The sequence below is a fragment of the Gadus macrocephalus genome, chromosome 11 (genome assembly GCF_031168955.1).
Source record: "Gadus macrocephalus chromosome 11, ASM3116895v1".
In the NCBI taxonomy this organism is placed as follows: Eukaryota; Metazoa; Chordata; class Actinopteri; order Gadiformes; family Gadidae; genus Gadus; species Gadus macrocephalus.
Window position 1 is genome coordinate 16,328,532 of NC_082392.1, and position 15,997 is coordinate 16,344,528.

At 44.9% G+C, this 15,997-nt stretch overlaps 1 protein-coding gene across 1 annotated transcript in view; it reads left to right on the forward strand.

Annotated features, from left to right (window-relative positions):
* LOC132467673 (myelin basic protein-like) overlaps positions 1 to 15,997 on the forward strand; it is a 32,713-nt gene that overhangs the window by 14,546 nt on the left and 2,170 nt on the right. Inside the window, exon 3 of the mRNA XM_060065143.1 lies at positions 5,353 to 5,443. Coding sequence (XP_059921126.1) covers positions 5,353 to 5,443 — 91 coding nt within the window. The remainder of the gene's footprint in view (positions 1 to 5,352; positions 5,444 to 15,997) is intronic.

A 15,997-nucleotide genomic window follows, 5' to 3' on the forward strand; every position in this document is an offset into this window, starting at 1 on the left:
CCGGTGAAGTCTCAAAAACGATATAGCGGTGTGTGTGACAGGAAACCCGGGGTGTATATAATGCATGCTGATGAAGTAGATTGCCAGCAGGTGCGTTGACAGAAGGAGATGAATGGATGACGTAAACTAAGAAGGACGACAGCAAAGCTGACCGCCGCTAGGAGAAAGACGTGGACGGCAACGTCACCATTTTCTTGCCGTGTGTTGCGTCAATCAAACTATGGTTGCATACAATACGTTGCATTTCCAACAATATTGTGTGTGATTAGAATCCATGGTTCAAGTACTTAGAAATAAATTATTAAGTAGATTGCCGTTGCGGTGCAATGGCGCATTCAAGTATTCAGATCTCTCGTTGGATCATGAAGCGTTAGTTATCTTGTAATAATTATTTTCCATATCCCTGGATAAACCGCTGCTTACGTCAGCAACAATAGTAGTGTGACATGTAGTGATTTATGTTCACCACTCAAAGATAGGGTGGACCATTTCTTTGAGAAGAACATAATGGTATCTGTGGCGGTCGTAAATCTGTAATAATCTCAGTCAAATATTTTATCCGGCCTGAATTAAATGATTGAATAGTCTACCTGTCTGCCTACCTACCTACCTTGCTACCTGTCTGTCTACCTACATACCTGTCTATCTGTCTGCCTGCCTTCCTACCTGGCTACCTGTGGCCACTCATTGCGCGTGACCAAATTCTTCCACAGGGCTAGGCAGACTTATTGCAACAGCTATTGAGCTAGTCACATGTTTTGTGGGAGTGGCTTTGGAAGGAGGCCTGAAGGGAGTGTGCAATATTTTTGGATGTATCATACTTTCAATATCTAGCTCACTGTGATTTCTCTAAATTGCTACCCAAGCTTTAAACTTTGGGCTAACTTTTCTACTCTTCTCAATTCCCCCGTCCTCTCCCTTACCAAAAACTTTTCCTGGCTTCTCCCTTCTCATCATCAACTCTTTTTTCATGCCTCTGGCCTAACGACTCTCTGAAAGAAGTACAGACCATTTGTAACAGTGACTAGGTTTGGTTCGTTTTGCTTTGTTCTATCAGGAATCACTCATGTCATAGAGTTGACCATTTATTACTTTAAATGGTCCCACACACTTTAATTTGGTGGTATGGTTCCACTCATTTCTGGTGCTCCCTCTTTTAGGATTTAAAGCATGACATACATGTACAGAAAGTCAGACACAGAATACCACCAGCATATCGACATTTGACCAAAGGGAGCACTATACAATCCCCCAAAGGGTATATTATCTATCTCAAGCCATTGTGTAGGTTAAATGCAATACAGAGCAGAACCAAAGCAAAAATGAAATTCAGCTCGGCACACTTAACTTTGCAGAGTGTGTTTGTGTGTGTGTGTAAGATGGAAGGTCTTAAATTGCCGGCCTATCAGTGTGTTTGTTTGGACCACGCTAGCTGTCAGATGAGTAAAATGAGTAGAGTGTCCTGAAAGAACTAGCTATGATGATCTTATGCCTCAAAAAAAAAAAAAAAAAACATGTTGTAAAAAATTGTAGCAAATAGTGAACCCAATATCGTGACTAGAAGTGAATCGCTGGTGAATATTTATACCCCCGTTTCTACACAGCTTTTTTAATGAATACGCCTCATCGCTTTATATTATGCATATTCCTTATCGTCCGTGGGTTTTCAATTCTCCTTTGTGTTAGCTTTTCGATATTCTGAGTCTTCATCTACTTTATCACCCTAACCAAAGTCAATTGCATTTGGTTAAGATAATAAAAGGGATGGCAAGGGAGCCAGTTGCTATGGTTATAGCCAAACAGGGACGGTGGGGCTGTTGGGGTTGTGATGCTCCTCCACCTTATTACTTTGGAAGGAGGTGATATCACGTTAGCCAGACTCTCAATGTCACACAAAGATGCTCTATTTTACTCAAATGTGTGTTTTTCAAAGCCCGCTGACTAGCAGGACTCCATGGAACAGTGCAATTTATTCATTACATTCTAAAAATATGTATAAAGTTTATGCTTGAAGTTAAATGTAGGTTTTAAAAGTGGTAGCTTCGACTCTTTACTTGTCGCTAACTTGTGAGTCAGGCAGTCATGTGTTAATGTGAAATGATTTGTGTAGAGCTGCAAATGTCTCCCTAGAACACAGTAATCTCCAGAGGAGGGAGCTTCAGGCTTAGGAAACCAGCAGCAGGCGCACAGAATCCCCATTGTACCACTGATATACTGCAATGTGTGTGTGCGTGTGAGTGTGTGTGCGTGCGTGCACGCGTGCCGTGTGTGCGTGCGTGCACGCGTGCCGCGTGCGCGTCTGTCACTCTTTGGTAGCTTCAGAGTAACAACTTAATTATTACTTAATTACTTGTTTATGACAAAATAGCCAAAGGCAGCTTCAGCATTTCCTGGTTATTGCACAACCACTATTTTTAGTTGATTATCGTAATGAAGGGAATCAAGTATTTTAAATGGGATTTCTGAACCAATTTGTAATTCACCCTCAAATATTTTTTAGTTGCTTACTCGTGCGTCAGACATCTTGAACAGAAATAAACCTTTTTGGAATGTTGAAATACAACTGATGGGAAGACGTTATCTTCCACTGGCGAGGTCAGTACTTCTTGCCTCATTCTATATTAACCCCCATAGAGACCCATGTGCATTGCATCCATCTACCATTGCCCAAGGGTAGTCACATTTACCCCCATCCCTTCAGCCATATACCAGAAACGGGGGATGCATGTCACCCTCGTATATTCTAGAGGAATAAGAGACCATTTGAGAGTGCTATCACAAGTAGCACTCTTTCCAGAAAGGCGAGATTAAGCCTGAACAGATCATGCCTGATGGGAGAAGCATGAATATGTATTCTCTAAGGTCTATCACAAGGGCAGGGTAGCTGTCTCCAAGGCAGAGAGGAGTTCAGTTTACTCTGAACTTGCCCACAGCCTCCAATCAGTCAAGCCACGAAAGATGTATGAATCAAAGCCCTCGCTTGACCCTTCATCAGAAGCCAAACGGGGAGAGAAGAGGAAGGGATTCAGGGAGACTGAGCCAACAGGACTTAGAGACCTCCAGGTGGAACAGTGCTAGTATCATTATTATTATTATTATTATTATTATTATGAATCCATTCAGGAGCCGCTTTCATCCAGAGTGACTTGAATACAGACAGGGCAGAGGGGAAAGGGTTGGGTTAAGCACATCTTGCCTACAGATAGGTTAAAGGGTTAACCAAAGTCAAATTCCTTGTTTGTTATTCAAACCTGGCCAATAAAGCTGAATCTGAATCTGAATCTGAATCTGGTGATTCTGCACACAAGGATCACACTCAGAACTTTTCAGGTGGAAGGTTCCAGCAGAACAGATTAAAGTATTTTTTATTGTGATTCTTTTGAGAGCTAATGGAAATAGGATGTGGACGTAAGCATTTCAGGGGCCCTGTGCTTTGAAGAAGCACTTGGAGGGCTGACATAGCCTGAAGTGAATCATAGTCAGTTGAATGTTCTTCTGGTGATCTAACGGTAGCTTTAATGCATTTATTACCGCAGGAGAGCTTAAAAGACACTCAAGGTCATTGCATCAACTCCGCAGACCAAACTTATTAAACATACATACAAGTGTTTATTAAAAAAAAAAAGAGTGGTTTCTCGAGGCTCTAGAGAACCACGGTCCAATAACATCATTTGATGGCAACAGTCATAATGGGATTGTTATGGAATTGCTAGGAAAAAGATTGATGATGGTCTTTAAACTAAGAGTTAAGAGGCAATGCTATGATCCTAGATAAAAGCTTTTGTCAGTGGGATCCTTGGTTTCAAATGGTAAGTTTAAGCCTAGGGCTGCATGTCAAATTGCTGTATCACAGCAACCAGCAGCTTGTAGCAAAAGTGATTTCTTATTTTGCAGCGAACATCGGTTTGAAAATGCTTGTTTCTTCCACGATAATTCAAACTGAAAAACAATCTGAGCCCATCCGTTTCCAATCAGTGTTCAGACTTGACACTCTCTATCCTTAGATAGAGCTTGTTTGGGGGTTGTTTGTTTTTCTGACAATTTCATAATGCAATTAACTCAATCAATATTCTATTTACAGCCTGAGCAGAGCAATAAATTATGGGTTCTGATCAGTGTTTCATTATTAATCATAAATATGGCAGTGTTAAAGAGAAAAACAAATTATCCTAAATTAAGGCCTGTCTCAGTAGATCTTTAAATACTTCAGTTTCTCTGAAATTGTCTGGAACCTGTTCAAGATTCATTGCACAGCAAATGACTAATTTCCAGAAAAGGAAAAATAGGGGAAATCAGGGAAGGGCAAATGGTTACCTTATTGTCAGGGAACTATTTGAAGGTATCAAGCTGAATGGCAATTTGGACGGAAATTAGCATTCAGATCTGTGTTGCATTCTGTGTGGGAGACACCCACTTGTCGCCTCAATTGTCGGAGAGGTGAAGGTAATCCGCAGTTCAGCCCAATGCCTTTTAATTCTGGTCTTCACCAACTTTCCTGAATCCTGTTTCTAACTACGACAGTGCATTAGTAAAAATGGCAGACTTTTTTTTTTTTTTGGGAAATTGATTATTGATTGTATTCCGAAACATCGGCACCGTACACATTAACATAGTGCATTGGAAAAAATCGTACCTGCTTGTAATACCCGTCTCTTGAAAGTCCTGTCCTGCTGAGCTGCCTTTAACACACACACACACACACACACACACACACACACACACACACACACACACACACACACACACACACACACACGCATACACACAGAAACACACATGCACACACCACAATCCCCAGCAGCTCATATCCTGGAAGCAAGCTTTGTCACGGCAGCATAGATCCTGGAAATAGGCTTTTTGAGGCAATTTTCTATCCACACATAAAGTGAGGGCTTGTGTGTGTGTGTGTGTGTGTGTGTGTGTGTGTGTGTGTGTGTGTGTGTGTGTGTGTGTGTGTGTGTGTGTGTGTGTGTGTGTGTGTGTGTGTGTGTGTGTGTGTGTGTGTGTGTGTGTGTCTGTGTCTGTGTGTGCCTGTGTCTGTGTGCCTGTGTGTCTGTGTGTGTGTCTTTGTGCGTGCCACTAGGCACAGGTCTAACGAGTCATGAATACGGAAACAGAACCAGGAAATACGTTGTGAATGGCAATAAAAAGTGAGACTGAGATGCATTGAACAAGCATCTGAAAAAAGCGATGGTAGTTCTTTAAGCTGAATTAAAGGGCTCTGCTCTCTCTTTGTCTCCCCACCCACTCTACCCTTTTTTCAACTTCCGACGCTTCCTTTGCTCTGTTGCCATGACACCTCATGACAACCTTAATCAGATTGTCTGTTTTTCTGCGTGTGTTCCTTTAAAGGCTCCGTCGCCCCAGCCCGAAGCCAACCAGAAGGAGGCGGCAGCTGAAGAACCAGCAATCGTGGAAACAGACTCGCAAGACGAAGTGTTTGGTGAGAAAGGAGTAGTTGAAGCGTGCACATTTCGGAGCGTTAATGATCAAATGAATAAATACCCTTTTTTCTTTACCTGATTGCTTGGATATGACTCTAATGGTTTAATGTCTACCTGTGCCAACACTGATTCAACCTAGCTCTGCTGTACCGCCCGTTGCCTTGCCATGCCTCAACAAAGTGAAAGGTAAAACCTAGCGCAGGTTTTACCCTAAAGCTACAGTTCCCTTCAAAGCAGGTCCCATGCAGTGACATCCCTTTTAAGGTTGAAAGCCATATAGGTATCGAGTGGTGCGAGGCAGATCCAGGACCCTATCCCAGCTTCACTTCCCCATTTGAACCCTTTTCGTCCTCATTTCTATTACTATGAAGAGACGGCAAAATCAGAAAGCGCCTTTGTAGTACTTCCACTCGGCAGATGAGGGCACAATCGAATGCAAATGAAAGAGCTAGGAGTTGGATGCCTACTGAGAATCCACTACGCAGCCATGGTAAAGGAACTCTTAAAGAGTATGCCAAAGGCATACTCTTTAAAATGGAGATCTTTGTCATAAACCACAAGAATAACACAATGAAAGCGTTTCGACCTGTCTGGAGACAGGATTTTCAAAAGTATACATGTTTTTAGTCTATGCATGTAATTGTGTATCGTTTGAAGCGTGTCTATTTGCTAGTTCAATGCCCTTTTGTTTAATTAAGAAAACCCTTGTTGAAAGCTCCTCAAGAATCACAAGCAAGCACTCAGAGAATGCATATTACACTGTTCAACTGAACTGTTGAATATGCATTCCTTGAGATGTCAATGATTGCGGTTGACATACCTACCGCATCAAGGGAAGCTAGTAAAGTGGGCTAGTGTGAGGCAAAACAACTTCCAGCAGAACCATGTGTCTTCATTAGTGTTTTCGAGGGAGACAACATCATTGATATGAACCCCCCGCTACTCTACAGTAAGCCCAGGGGACTACTAACCAACATGAGTTGACATTCCAAACCGCATGGCTGAAGTGTTATGACTCGTATTGGCTCCTGGAAGTTGATTGATTCAGACTTAGGCAGAACCAAAAGCTCTCATTGGCTAAATCTTCTAAAGACTCTTGGTGCAAACCTCCTTGAAGCTAGCTCGTTTAATAGCTCTGCCTCATGTCCTTAGCGAGGAGCAAAAATATGGATGTTTAGCTCCATTATATGATTATATAAATGGTAACCACTTGGAGATAAAGTGGCCCTGACTCCTGAGATTTTTCTAAGTGCCCACTTTATGCAAATTAAGGGTGGCTATAACGAGGTTTCAGAACATAAAAAAATATATATTATGGTGTTCAAGCGAATGTCACGGGGACGGTTAATGTTCAGAAAAAAACACATCATCAACACGACGCCCAAAGTTTGAGTAGCCCCACGCCGCGTGAACACACTGCGCTTAATGTTTAACTCGCCTGTTTGCTTCAAGAGCGCTGCTTTCTCTGTGAGTGTGTAAAAAATACTGCCGTCTTATCAGTTTGTCATCCAAGATAAAGGGGAACGTCGGATTCGGAGCCGATTGCAATCTGTGCGACCAGGCTGCAATCATTCGCCGCCATTGGATTAACTCTACCAATGTTTAAGGGGAAAACAAAGAGGACTCTTCGTGTCCTGAGTGGTTTATGAGCGCCCCGTTAGTGGTGCTTTGCCGAGGCCCCGCTCTGTTTGAGTTGTCATCAGCGCAGTACCGTGACTCAGCCGGGTCACTCCAAGTGACGCTGGACGTCTCCTGCTGCACTTCCTGTTTGCACTACTTTCCCCAGAGGAAGGGCAAACAGTGTGGCCGTGGCCGTTAAAAGCCCATTACGGTTCCATTACCCAGGCCTCCGCTCTCAGCACAATAAGCCCTCCTCCCCCCCCCCAGCCCCTATACCCGGCCCGCCCGCGAGCCTGCGTGCTCGTACCACCTTGGCCCCGGGGGGGGTCATGGCTGTGACAATGTCCCAGGTGGTGACGAGTGGGAGACAAAACCAGTCCAAGCGCACACAGACATAGTGCGTTGGAAGGATACACTGGATTTTTGTTTTTCATTTAGTTTTCAGGGAATGTGTTCTTTTGTAGCTTTTTTTTAAGGCTTAGTGGAGCCAAACAAGAGAAATGGGAAAGCAGGGAGAACCGAGTGGTGAGCGAGAGAGAGAGAGTGAGCCCCCCCCCCCCAACACCCCCACTATCGTGCGCCTGGACGGCTTTTCTCTCATCCACGTTGGCACAAAACAAAGACGGATAAGATGAGCTTTTCCGCAGCTTCCGCCCATCACTCGGCTCGAGATGTGCTTTCTCCCTAATGAGTTGGGTTGCTGTTGTAGTCGTTGTTTTTTAAAAAAGACCCCCCCCCTCCCTGCCCCTATCGCTCCCCAACCCACCTGAGCCCAGAAAGAGTCTTTTAGTGAATTGATGAATCGTAACAGGTCACCAAAGCTCTATTATGGTAGGTCACTCCATTCTTATGCAAAACATTGGTTATGTAGCGTGCTACTACTCTGCCCCATTTGTAGTCTGGCGTCAGCAGCCTCACCTTAGATTATTCTTCCGGTCGCCCTCTGTCTTTTAAATAGGCATGTGTCATTCTGCATTATAGTCTCTATCACTCCATAGGCCCACGAGTGTAGCTCACAAACCGGCCTATTCTCCAATGAATGGGAAGAACCAGATAATAATAATTATGTTCCTTACTTGGGTCTAAAGAGGCTAGGTTTTTCTAATTGCATTTTGGGGATCTCCTGGCTACTCATTTTGTTTGTAGTGGTTGGAGAGAGAGAGAGAGAGAGAGAGAGAGAGAGAGAGAGAGAGAGAGAGAGAGAGAGAGAGAGAGAGAGAGAGAGAGAGAGAGAGAGAGAGAGAGAGAGAGAGAGAGAGAGAGAGAGAGAGAGAGAGAGAGAGAGAGAGAGAGAGATAGGGCTTTAGGAAGAGGTATAGGGCGAGAGAGAGGGCTAGGTCTCGAGAGGACTGGATAGGGCGGGAGAGAGAGAGATGGGGCTGGAGAGAGAGAGAGATTAGGCGAGAGAAAGAGAGATAGGGCTGGAGAGAAAGAGATAGGGCTAGAGAGAGACGGAAAAGGCTAGAGAGAGAGAGATAAGGCTAGAGAGAGAGAGATAAGGCTAGAGAGAGAGAGATAAGGCTAGAGAGAGAGAGATAAGGCTAGAGAGAGAGAGATAGGGCTGGAGAGAGAGCTAGGGCTGGAGAGAGAGCTAGGGCTGGAGAGAGAGACAAGGCTGGAGAGAGAGACAAGGCTGGAGAGAGAGAGGTAGGGGTGGAGAGAGATAAGGCTGGAGAGAGAGAGACGGGGCTAGAGAGAGAGATAGGGCTGGTGAGAGAGAGAGATAGGGCTGTAGAGAGAGATAGGGCTGGAGAGAGAGAGAGATAGGGCTGTAGAGAGAGATAGGGCTGGAGAGAGAGAGACGGGGCTGGAGAGAGAGAGCCAGTGCTAGAGAAAGAGAGAGAGAGAGAGACGGGGCTGGAGAGAGAGAGCGATAGGGCTGGAGAGAGAGCGATAGGGCTGGTGAGAGAGCGATAGGGCTGGTGAGAGAGAGAGATAGGGCTGGAGAGAGAGAGCCAGTGCTAGAGAGAGAGAGAGAGAGAGAGAGAGAGACGGGGCTGGAGAGAGCGGGAAAGGCCACTATGCCTGTCTGCTCATTACTAATTTTATTGTGAGGCCTGAAGGCTCAAAGGTCAGATTCCAGAATCAAAGCAGAGGGATCTTTATGAATCAAATTCCCCCCTACGTATCCTTTCATTTCATAATTGATAATTAAAAGGAACTCCTATATAATTCGTACCAGAAGACCTCTCCATCTCCAGGCAAAGTTAGAGTCGCGCTGTATGGATGTGTAGGGCTGGGTTTCCTAGGCTCGCAAAAAGGCCAATATGTAGTTTGGATGACTGAAGGTATGCTGTGTTTTTGTTTTTTGTTTTTCACCAATTGCTGCAACTGCTTCGTACGGGTTGAATGAATCTATCCTGGCGTTGAGGTGGCTCCCTCCGTTGGTTAATGTGATGGAGTGACTGGTTGTCATGACAACCCCACCACAGGCCTGGTGATCCTGACACACAGGGTCATCGGTTTAGAAACCGCTAACATTGATCAACACAAATTTAATGTGAGAGTAGCTTCAGTCAACTGGTTTTGGCATTGCTATATTTGTGTTTTGCACATAACAGCACAATAAGTGTGAGATGTCACATTGATTTGCGCAGTCGGTGTCCATGCGCGCGCGCGTGTGTGTATGTGCGCGCACGTGCGTTAAAGTGCATGTCTTAACGATGCATGTCGAGTGTATGAGGCTCAGTGGGAGAACAGTATGTTTGGCAGCCATGTAGCCAAGTGTGTTGGCCCAGTCATTTGTCTCTGTGGCTGAGGCTAACACTCGCTGGTACTGCCTCCGGCCTCTGGCCACTAGCTCTTCTCTCCCGTCTTGAAAGATCTGATTGTTAGCGGCAACGTCTCTCAGTGCCCTAGCGTTCACTGGTTTGACCTCATTGTTTCGATTTCTCGCCTCTTTCACTCCTTTCCACCCTCGTTCTCTTCTACATCTGTCCTCTCTTGCCCTCTGTAAGTCCGTCTTGCGTTTTATTTTTTTCAATCACTGACAGACACTGGGCACAAGAACATTTAACTCATAAATAAACCCTTATCGCAAGCCCTGCCCCCAAAAAAAAGCCTGGTCCAACTATGTTTGTGTATATCATTTTGTAAAGCCTTGAAATAGATAGCAATGACGTCATCTCGTCTTGACCATCTGGCAAGTCCATGTCTGTGTAATAGCCTGTGTGTTTGTTTGTGTGCGTGAGTGTGTGTGTGTGTGTGTGTGTACATGGGATTTTATTGAGTGTGCGGTGCTTGTGTGTGTGTGTGTGTGTGTGTGTGTGTGTGTGTGTGTGTGTGTGTGTGTGTGTGTGTGTGTGTGTGTGTGTGTGTGTGTGTGTGTGTGTGTGTATGCAAGCATGTGTGGGTGTGTGTGTATGCAAGCATGTGTGGGTGTACATGGCTGCCAAACATACTATTCTCCTACTGAGCCTTCTACACTCGACATGCATCGTGTGTGCATACGTCTGTTTGTGTGTGTGTGTGTGTGTGTGTGTGCGCGCGTGTGTGTATGCGTATGTGTGTAAATGTGCGTGCGTCTGTGACATTTGCTCTAAAATATTTGTTTGTTGTTGGGCCCTGGGGAAGCGTTAGGGTTGTTATTGAACTGTGCGGCAGAACAAATCCTTTATCCTCCGTGTCAACGGTGCAGATATCTTAGAATCAGTCAAGGGGGAATTGTAATAGTGTTGTCACCCGGCAGCGCTTCACACTCGGCCTAAACTCCCAGGATGTGCGGTTCATTCACCAGCAGTGACACCAGGGACTCTGGACTAATCCTTAAAATCGCAGCGTTGGAAGAGAGGAGTCCTGCTTGCACACAATTTACGACAACGTTATTCGTGCCCTCTGGCTCTGAGTGTGTGTTTGTGTGTGTGTGTGTGTGTGTGTGTGTGTGTGTGTGAGAGTGTGAGTGTGAGTGTGAGTGTGAGTGTGAGTGTGAGTGTGAGTGTGAGTGTGTGTGTGTGTGTGTGTGTGTGTGTGCGATTCCTTAAAATCGCAGCGTTGGAAGAGAGGAGTCCTGCTTGCACACAATTTACGACAACGTTATTCGTGCCCTCTGGCTCTGAGTGTGTGTGTGTGTGTGTGTGTGTGTGTGTGTGTGTGTGTGTGTGTGTGTGTGTGTGTGTGTGTGTGTGTGTGTGTGTGTGTGTGTGTGTGTGTGGGTACACACTGTGTGTTTCCTTGTGTTTGTTTTAGTGCGTGTGTTTGAGCATCCCTGGCTGAGAAAAGGTCCCTGAGGACAAGAGCGATGACACCACCGCCATCCTCAAAGAGGAGCTCCTTCCCTCCCTGCCCCGGCACGCTCATCCCCCCACAGACCCGCGAACCCGGCATGACTCACCCCCTAAAGTCACGGCGCCCACTGGTATCAATACAATGAAGGCAGTGGAGTAATGAAAGTCTTGTTTGCACTTTTATACCTCTCACCTATTGATTGGATAAGCGACAGCTGTTGGATGAAATGTGAGAAAAGACAAAGCGTGGCTCAGAGAGTGAAAGAGAAATGCTTGGGACGTAGCATAAAGCTGCATTGTCCCCTGGCTTGACAACGACCATTGTGGTGGACAGAAGTTACTCCGCGATCCTCTTTGAGTTTTCCATTGTCCCGACTGCGCTGCAGTGGGATTGATGGGCCGAGCGATGTAGGCAGCTCGCAATCTGCCTGCGTTTGGGATCTGATATGGAAAGTTTCACAGATCAGAAAAGATAGCCGTCAACATATAGGGTTGTTAAAGTGCGCTCTTTAATGGCCATTGGTATTCAACTTAGAGACAGAGGTTTTCCAAGATCAAGTAATGCAATCCAATCTAGTCATAGATTTTAGTTTTTTGCATATTCTTTTGCAAGCAAAATTCTTGATATTATACCCTGAATGATGAGTGAAATGCATGTTGTAACCCAGACATTCCACATTTATCTGAATTTATTTTTAAAGAGTAGAAACAGTCTAACAATAGAGGGGATGACAGTGTGTGTCTTAAATAGCCTCTTTAGAATCTTTAGTTTTCCAAAGACCTGCCAGTTTTAGACCCTAGTCCAATGACTAGGGGGTCTAGCAGCCCACTTATTGATCTGTCTTGGACAGAATTTGACAGAATTCTACATCTCAGAGGATAAATGCCTCCACCATTGGGATATGACTCAGGATTTTGCTTGACGCACCCGTTGCACCCCAAGGCTCAACAAGCAGTTCCAGCAGTTATCTATTTATTAATTTGATCACGTCCAAAACATTGATTGACATATTCATCATGATTAGAATAGTTGGCTTTATGAAAAACAGCCATGCAGCAAAAATCAGATCCACGTATGTTAGCTTCAGCTGTCACGGTTGTCTGCTTTTTACTTATCTGCACTCTGCACAACTTGAATTAGTCCAAACGTTGTTAATTTTGTTGCTTTTTCCGGGTTACTCAAACTGCGGAACCTACTCTCTCTTGGCCCTAACTGATTTGTGCTTGAATGCTAAAAATACAATTGTGTCAAAAAGAATTTGGAACTTTATCAAGTTCAGAACTTTTACCCTTTTAGTGTTGACATTTTTTTATCCGTTAATCCTGTTTCATCATCGGGCATGGCACACACCTTGCTTGACGTGAGGAAGAGAAAGTGCATGGTGACAGGTTGTACACTGGCTTGTGGCAGGAGACCAGGGGGTAAAACCAAAAATATGAAATCAAGCAGCAATCCTAGTCCCACATGTGCTGCAGATGTTCATCTCCCCGCCAGTGAAACTGTCTCCACAGGGAAAAAACGCCTCGCCTGAATGCCTGATGCGGTCGTCAGAGACAGAGGGGCGCTTTTCCCCCCCCGATGCCAGTGGGTGTTGGTGGATACATAATGAATTCTGCCGGTTCCGCGTGGGAGGATCTGATCGGCGGCCACATACTTGCAGTTCTTCATCTTCTTCTTCTTCTTGTTTGTCCCAAACAAATACTTCCCATTCCCATGAGTCCCACCACTGTCATTGTTCTCGGAAGCTGGTGCTCAGAACCACACATACTGGAGCCGGGGGGGGGGGGGGGGTAGGCATGTGCAGAGAACACAGAGGGTTTGCCAAGCACTTGTTTTCTCTTCTTCCCCCTTGTAGCTGCCAGGGAGTGGTGGAGCAAAGCAGCTGCAGAGGCCAGTGGTGGTGGAGTGCCGACATTTTGTTCTGTTTTTCGCTCTGATCAGAGCGAGATAAATATTCACTCTAAATCTGCACTACAGGGAGCGTCGTTGACCTGCTCTCACGGGCTGTCAATGTGAATTAGATCTGATCTGCAATGGCAGAATTCGACATTTCCCATGGCCTGAGACCGTTTTAGTTGAGTTTTCATAGCAGTATTATCCAACATCAATAAATGTCAGAGACCTTGAAAAGAGTGTTTATGGCACACAGCAATGTGGTTGATGCAAGGGTTGCATGTGCCGACCTTGCTGTCCTTATAGGTCTCCAAGCCAAGGATGAATGGTTCTTCATTGTGTATCATCTGCAGTAGCTACCTATCACTATAGGTATACCCATTCCCCGCTATACACGGGGAATGGGTTAGCCTAGCGATTGTTAGTACTTGCACTTGGTTCTATGAACATCTTTATGGTACCAACAGCGATTTATTGTTTCACTTACTTATTTTAAGTCGCTTTGGAAAAAAAGCGTCTGCTTAATGCACTAAATGTAAATCTCAGTGTTTGGGGGAGGCCATTGTAAGCACGGGGAGTCATCCGAACACTATAACACAGTGCAATATTCATGATGCATTCTAGATGACCCATGTATGACCCATGTAAAGGGGAACAGAAAACAAAACATGACGCTTTCATGAAACCTGTACGCAATGAAGCAATATGGACTCAAAGAACAAAAACATGTAGTATCATGACCGACTTTCTGTCCGCCCCCCCCCCCCCCCCCCCCCCAAACCCTGCACTCATTCACCACTTCATCACATAAGCCTGGAGTATCGGTGCCATCACATGGAGAGGGAATTCTCCATCAATGTTTTGTGTTTTGAGCCGTTCTCCTTCGTGTTTTATTTGCCCTTTTCCCTGGACAAGACTTTTGGCTCCCTCCCATATGCTCCTGACAAATAAGGTCTGAAGGATGGGAAAAAGATAAACTTTGTAATGAGGGAAAGATTTCCTGGAAAGGATAGGCTGCAAGGTCCATTGAGGAGCTCCATCAATTCAGCTTAGCGATGGATCGATCGTTGGAATAGTAAACATGTCTCCACTTAAGTTGGATGGGGTTTGTGGGAGGACGTGTCGGTGTGTGCGTGAGCGCGTGCGTGAGCGCGTGCGTGAGCGCGTGCGTGAGCGCGTGCGTGCGGGAGGTTTGTGGCAATTTACGATTTTCGGAATGTATATTGACAATTCAACGAATGATCGAAAAGAACAAGAAACACACTAAAAATATTATATTCACAGAACATTAACTGTATTGCTCGTGATACAGTTCACGATCACCAAACAGTTCAACCAAACTATCGTCAATCCCTAGCATGTGCGAGAGAGAAGTGTAGCGAGAGGGTGAGTAAGAGGGAGAGAGAGGGGGAAAGTGAGAGGGAAAGAGAGGGGGAAAGTGAGAGGGGGAAAGTGAGAGGGGGAAAGTGAGAGAAAAGGAGATCGAGAGACAGAGCATCAAGTAATGGTGGATGGCTGACTAAAAGGCATTTGTTAAAGGACTCCTGTGAAGATGAAGCATGAAGATGGCCCCCGTCAGCCCGGGAGGGCCTGCCGCCTTGGCCCCAGGTGTAATTAACAACCACAGCACATTGGGCTCCCAAGGCTGCCCAGCGGCTTGACAGCACAGCCATTAGTGGTCGGCAGTTTGTTAGTCTGGACGCTGAAACAAATCAACACATGGATCGCAAAGACAAACACCGGAAGTGGCTATTAATAATTTATTAATCCTTGAGCTGCACAAGTGCAAATGCAATTTCCACAAGGCTTAGCATTAAATCGATTCCTCATTTCTTTGTTTTTTTTGCTCAAATCTGACCCATTGGTCTGTTGTTATATCTTAGTTTATCGAGAGAGGGAGAGATTGAGAGGGTGAGGGAGAGATTAAGATGTTGGAAGAGAGAGATATTCCTTTGCAAGGTTTTAATCTGGATGCATAATAGGGGAATGAAGGAACACAACATACACATTCAATTCAAAGGAATGAGTCCCTCTGTTGTACATAATATATACAACAAAAGGACTCATTCCTTTGACAAAACCAATCGTCAAAAGGAATGTGCCAATTCCTTCAAGCAGAATGCAGAACAAAAACACCCAAACCTTCATGGTGGATGCATGATTAATGTGTTATTCTGGATGTAGATACAGAACATAATGACAGATTGTAGAAATATTGAGACACAGTAAACATGACGAGGTGGGCAGGGATGGGGGAGTTTGTAAAGAGAGAGTGTGAGAGAGAGAGAGACCAGTGCGATATTAAAGACTGCTGTAATGTTTTGTGGTGATTGAGCGTTTCTATGGGTTAGTAGATACGGAACATAATGACAGATTGTAGAAATATTGAGACACAGTAAACATGAGGAGGTGGGCGGGGATGGGGGAGTTTCTAGAGAGAGAGAGAGAGAGAGAGTGAGAGAGAGAGACCAGTGCGATACTTAAGACTGCTGTAATGTTTTGTGGTGATTGAGCGTTTCTACGGGTCAGACGATATGTTCATTGAAATATGAAGGATTTAGTTCGTTGGCGTTGACAGTAAGCTTGTGCCAATTTACAACACAGATATTAAGTCCATTTTAACTAAGTCAATAAACCGAGCACCATGGAATCTATCTAAACGTAGCACTCAGCCTCCTTCAAAGAGCTACATTCAACACGTCTTTTCAAAGAATACTGTGTGTCCTGTGCACACAGTATTGTGTGTTTTCCAGGAAAAAAAATCCGTCATACCACCTTTACAAATCCTATTTTTTTTTTATTTATTGTTGCTGCTA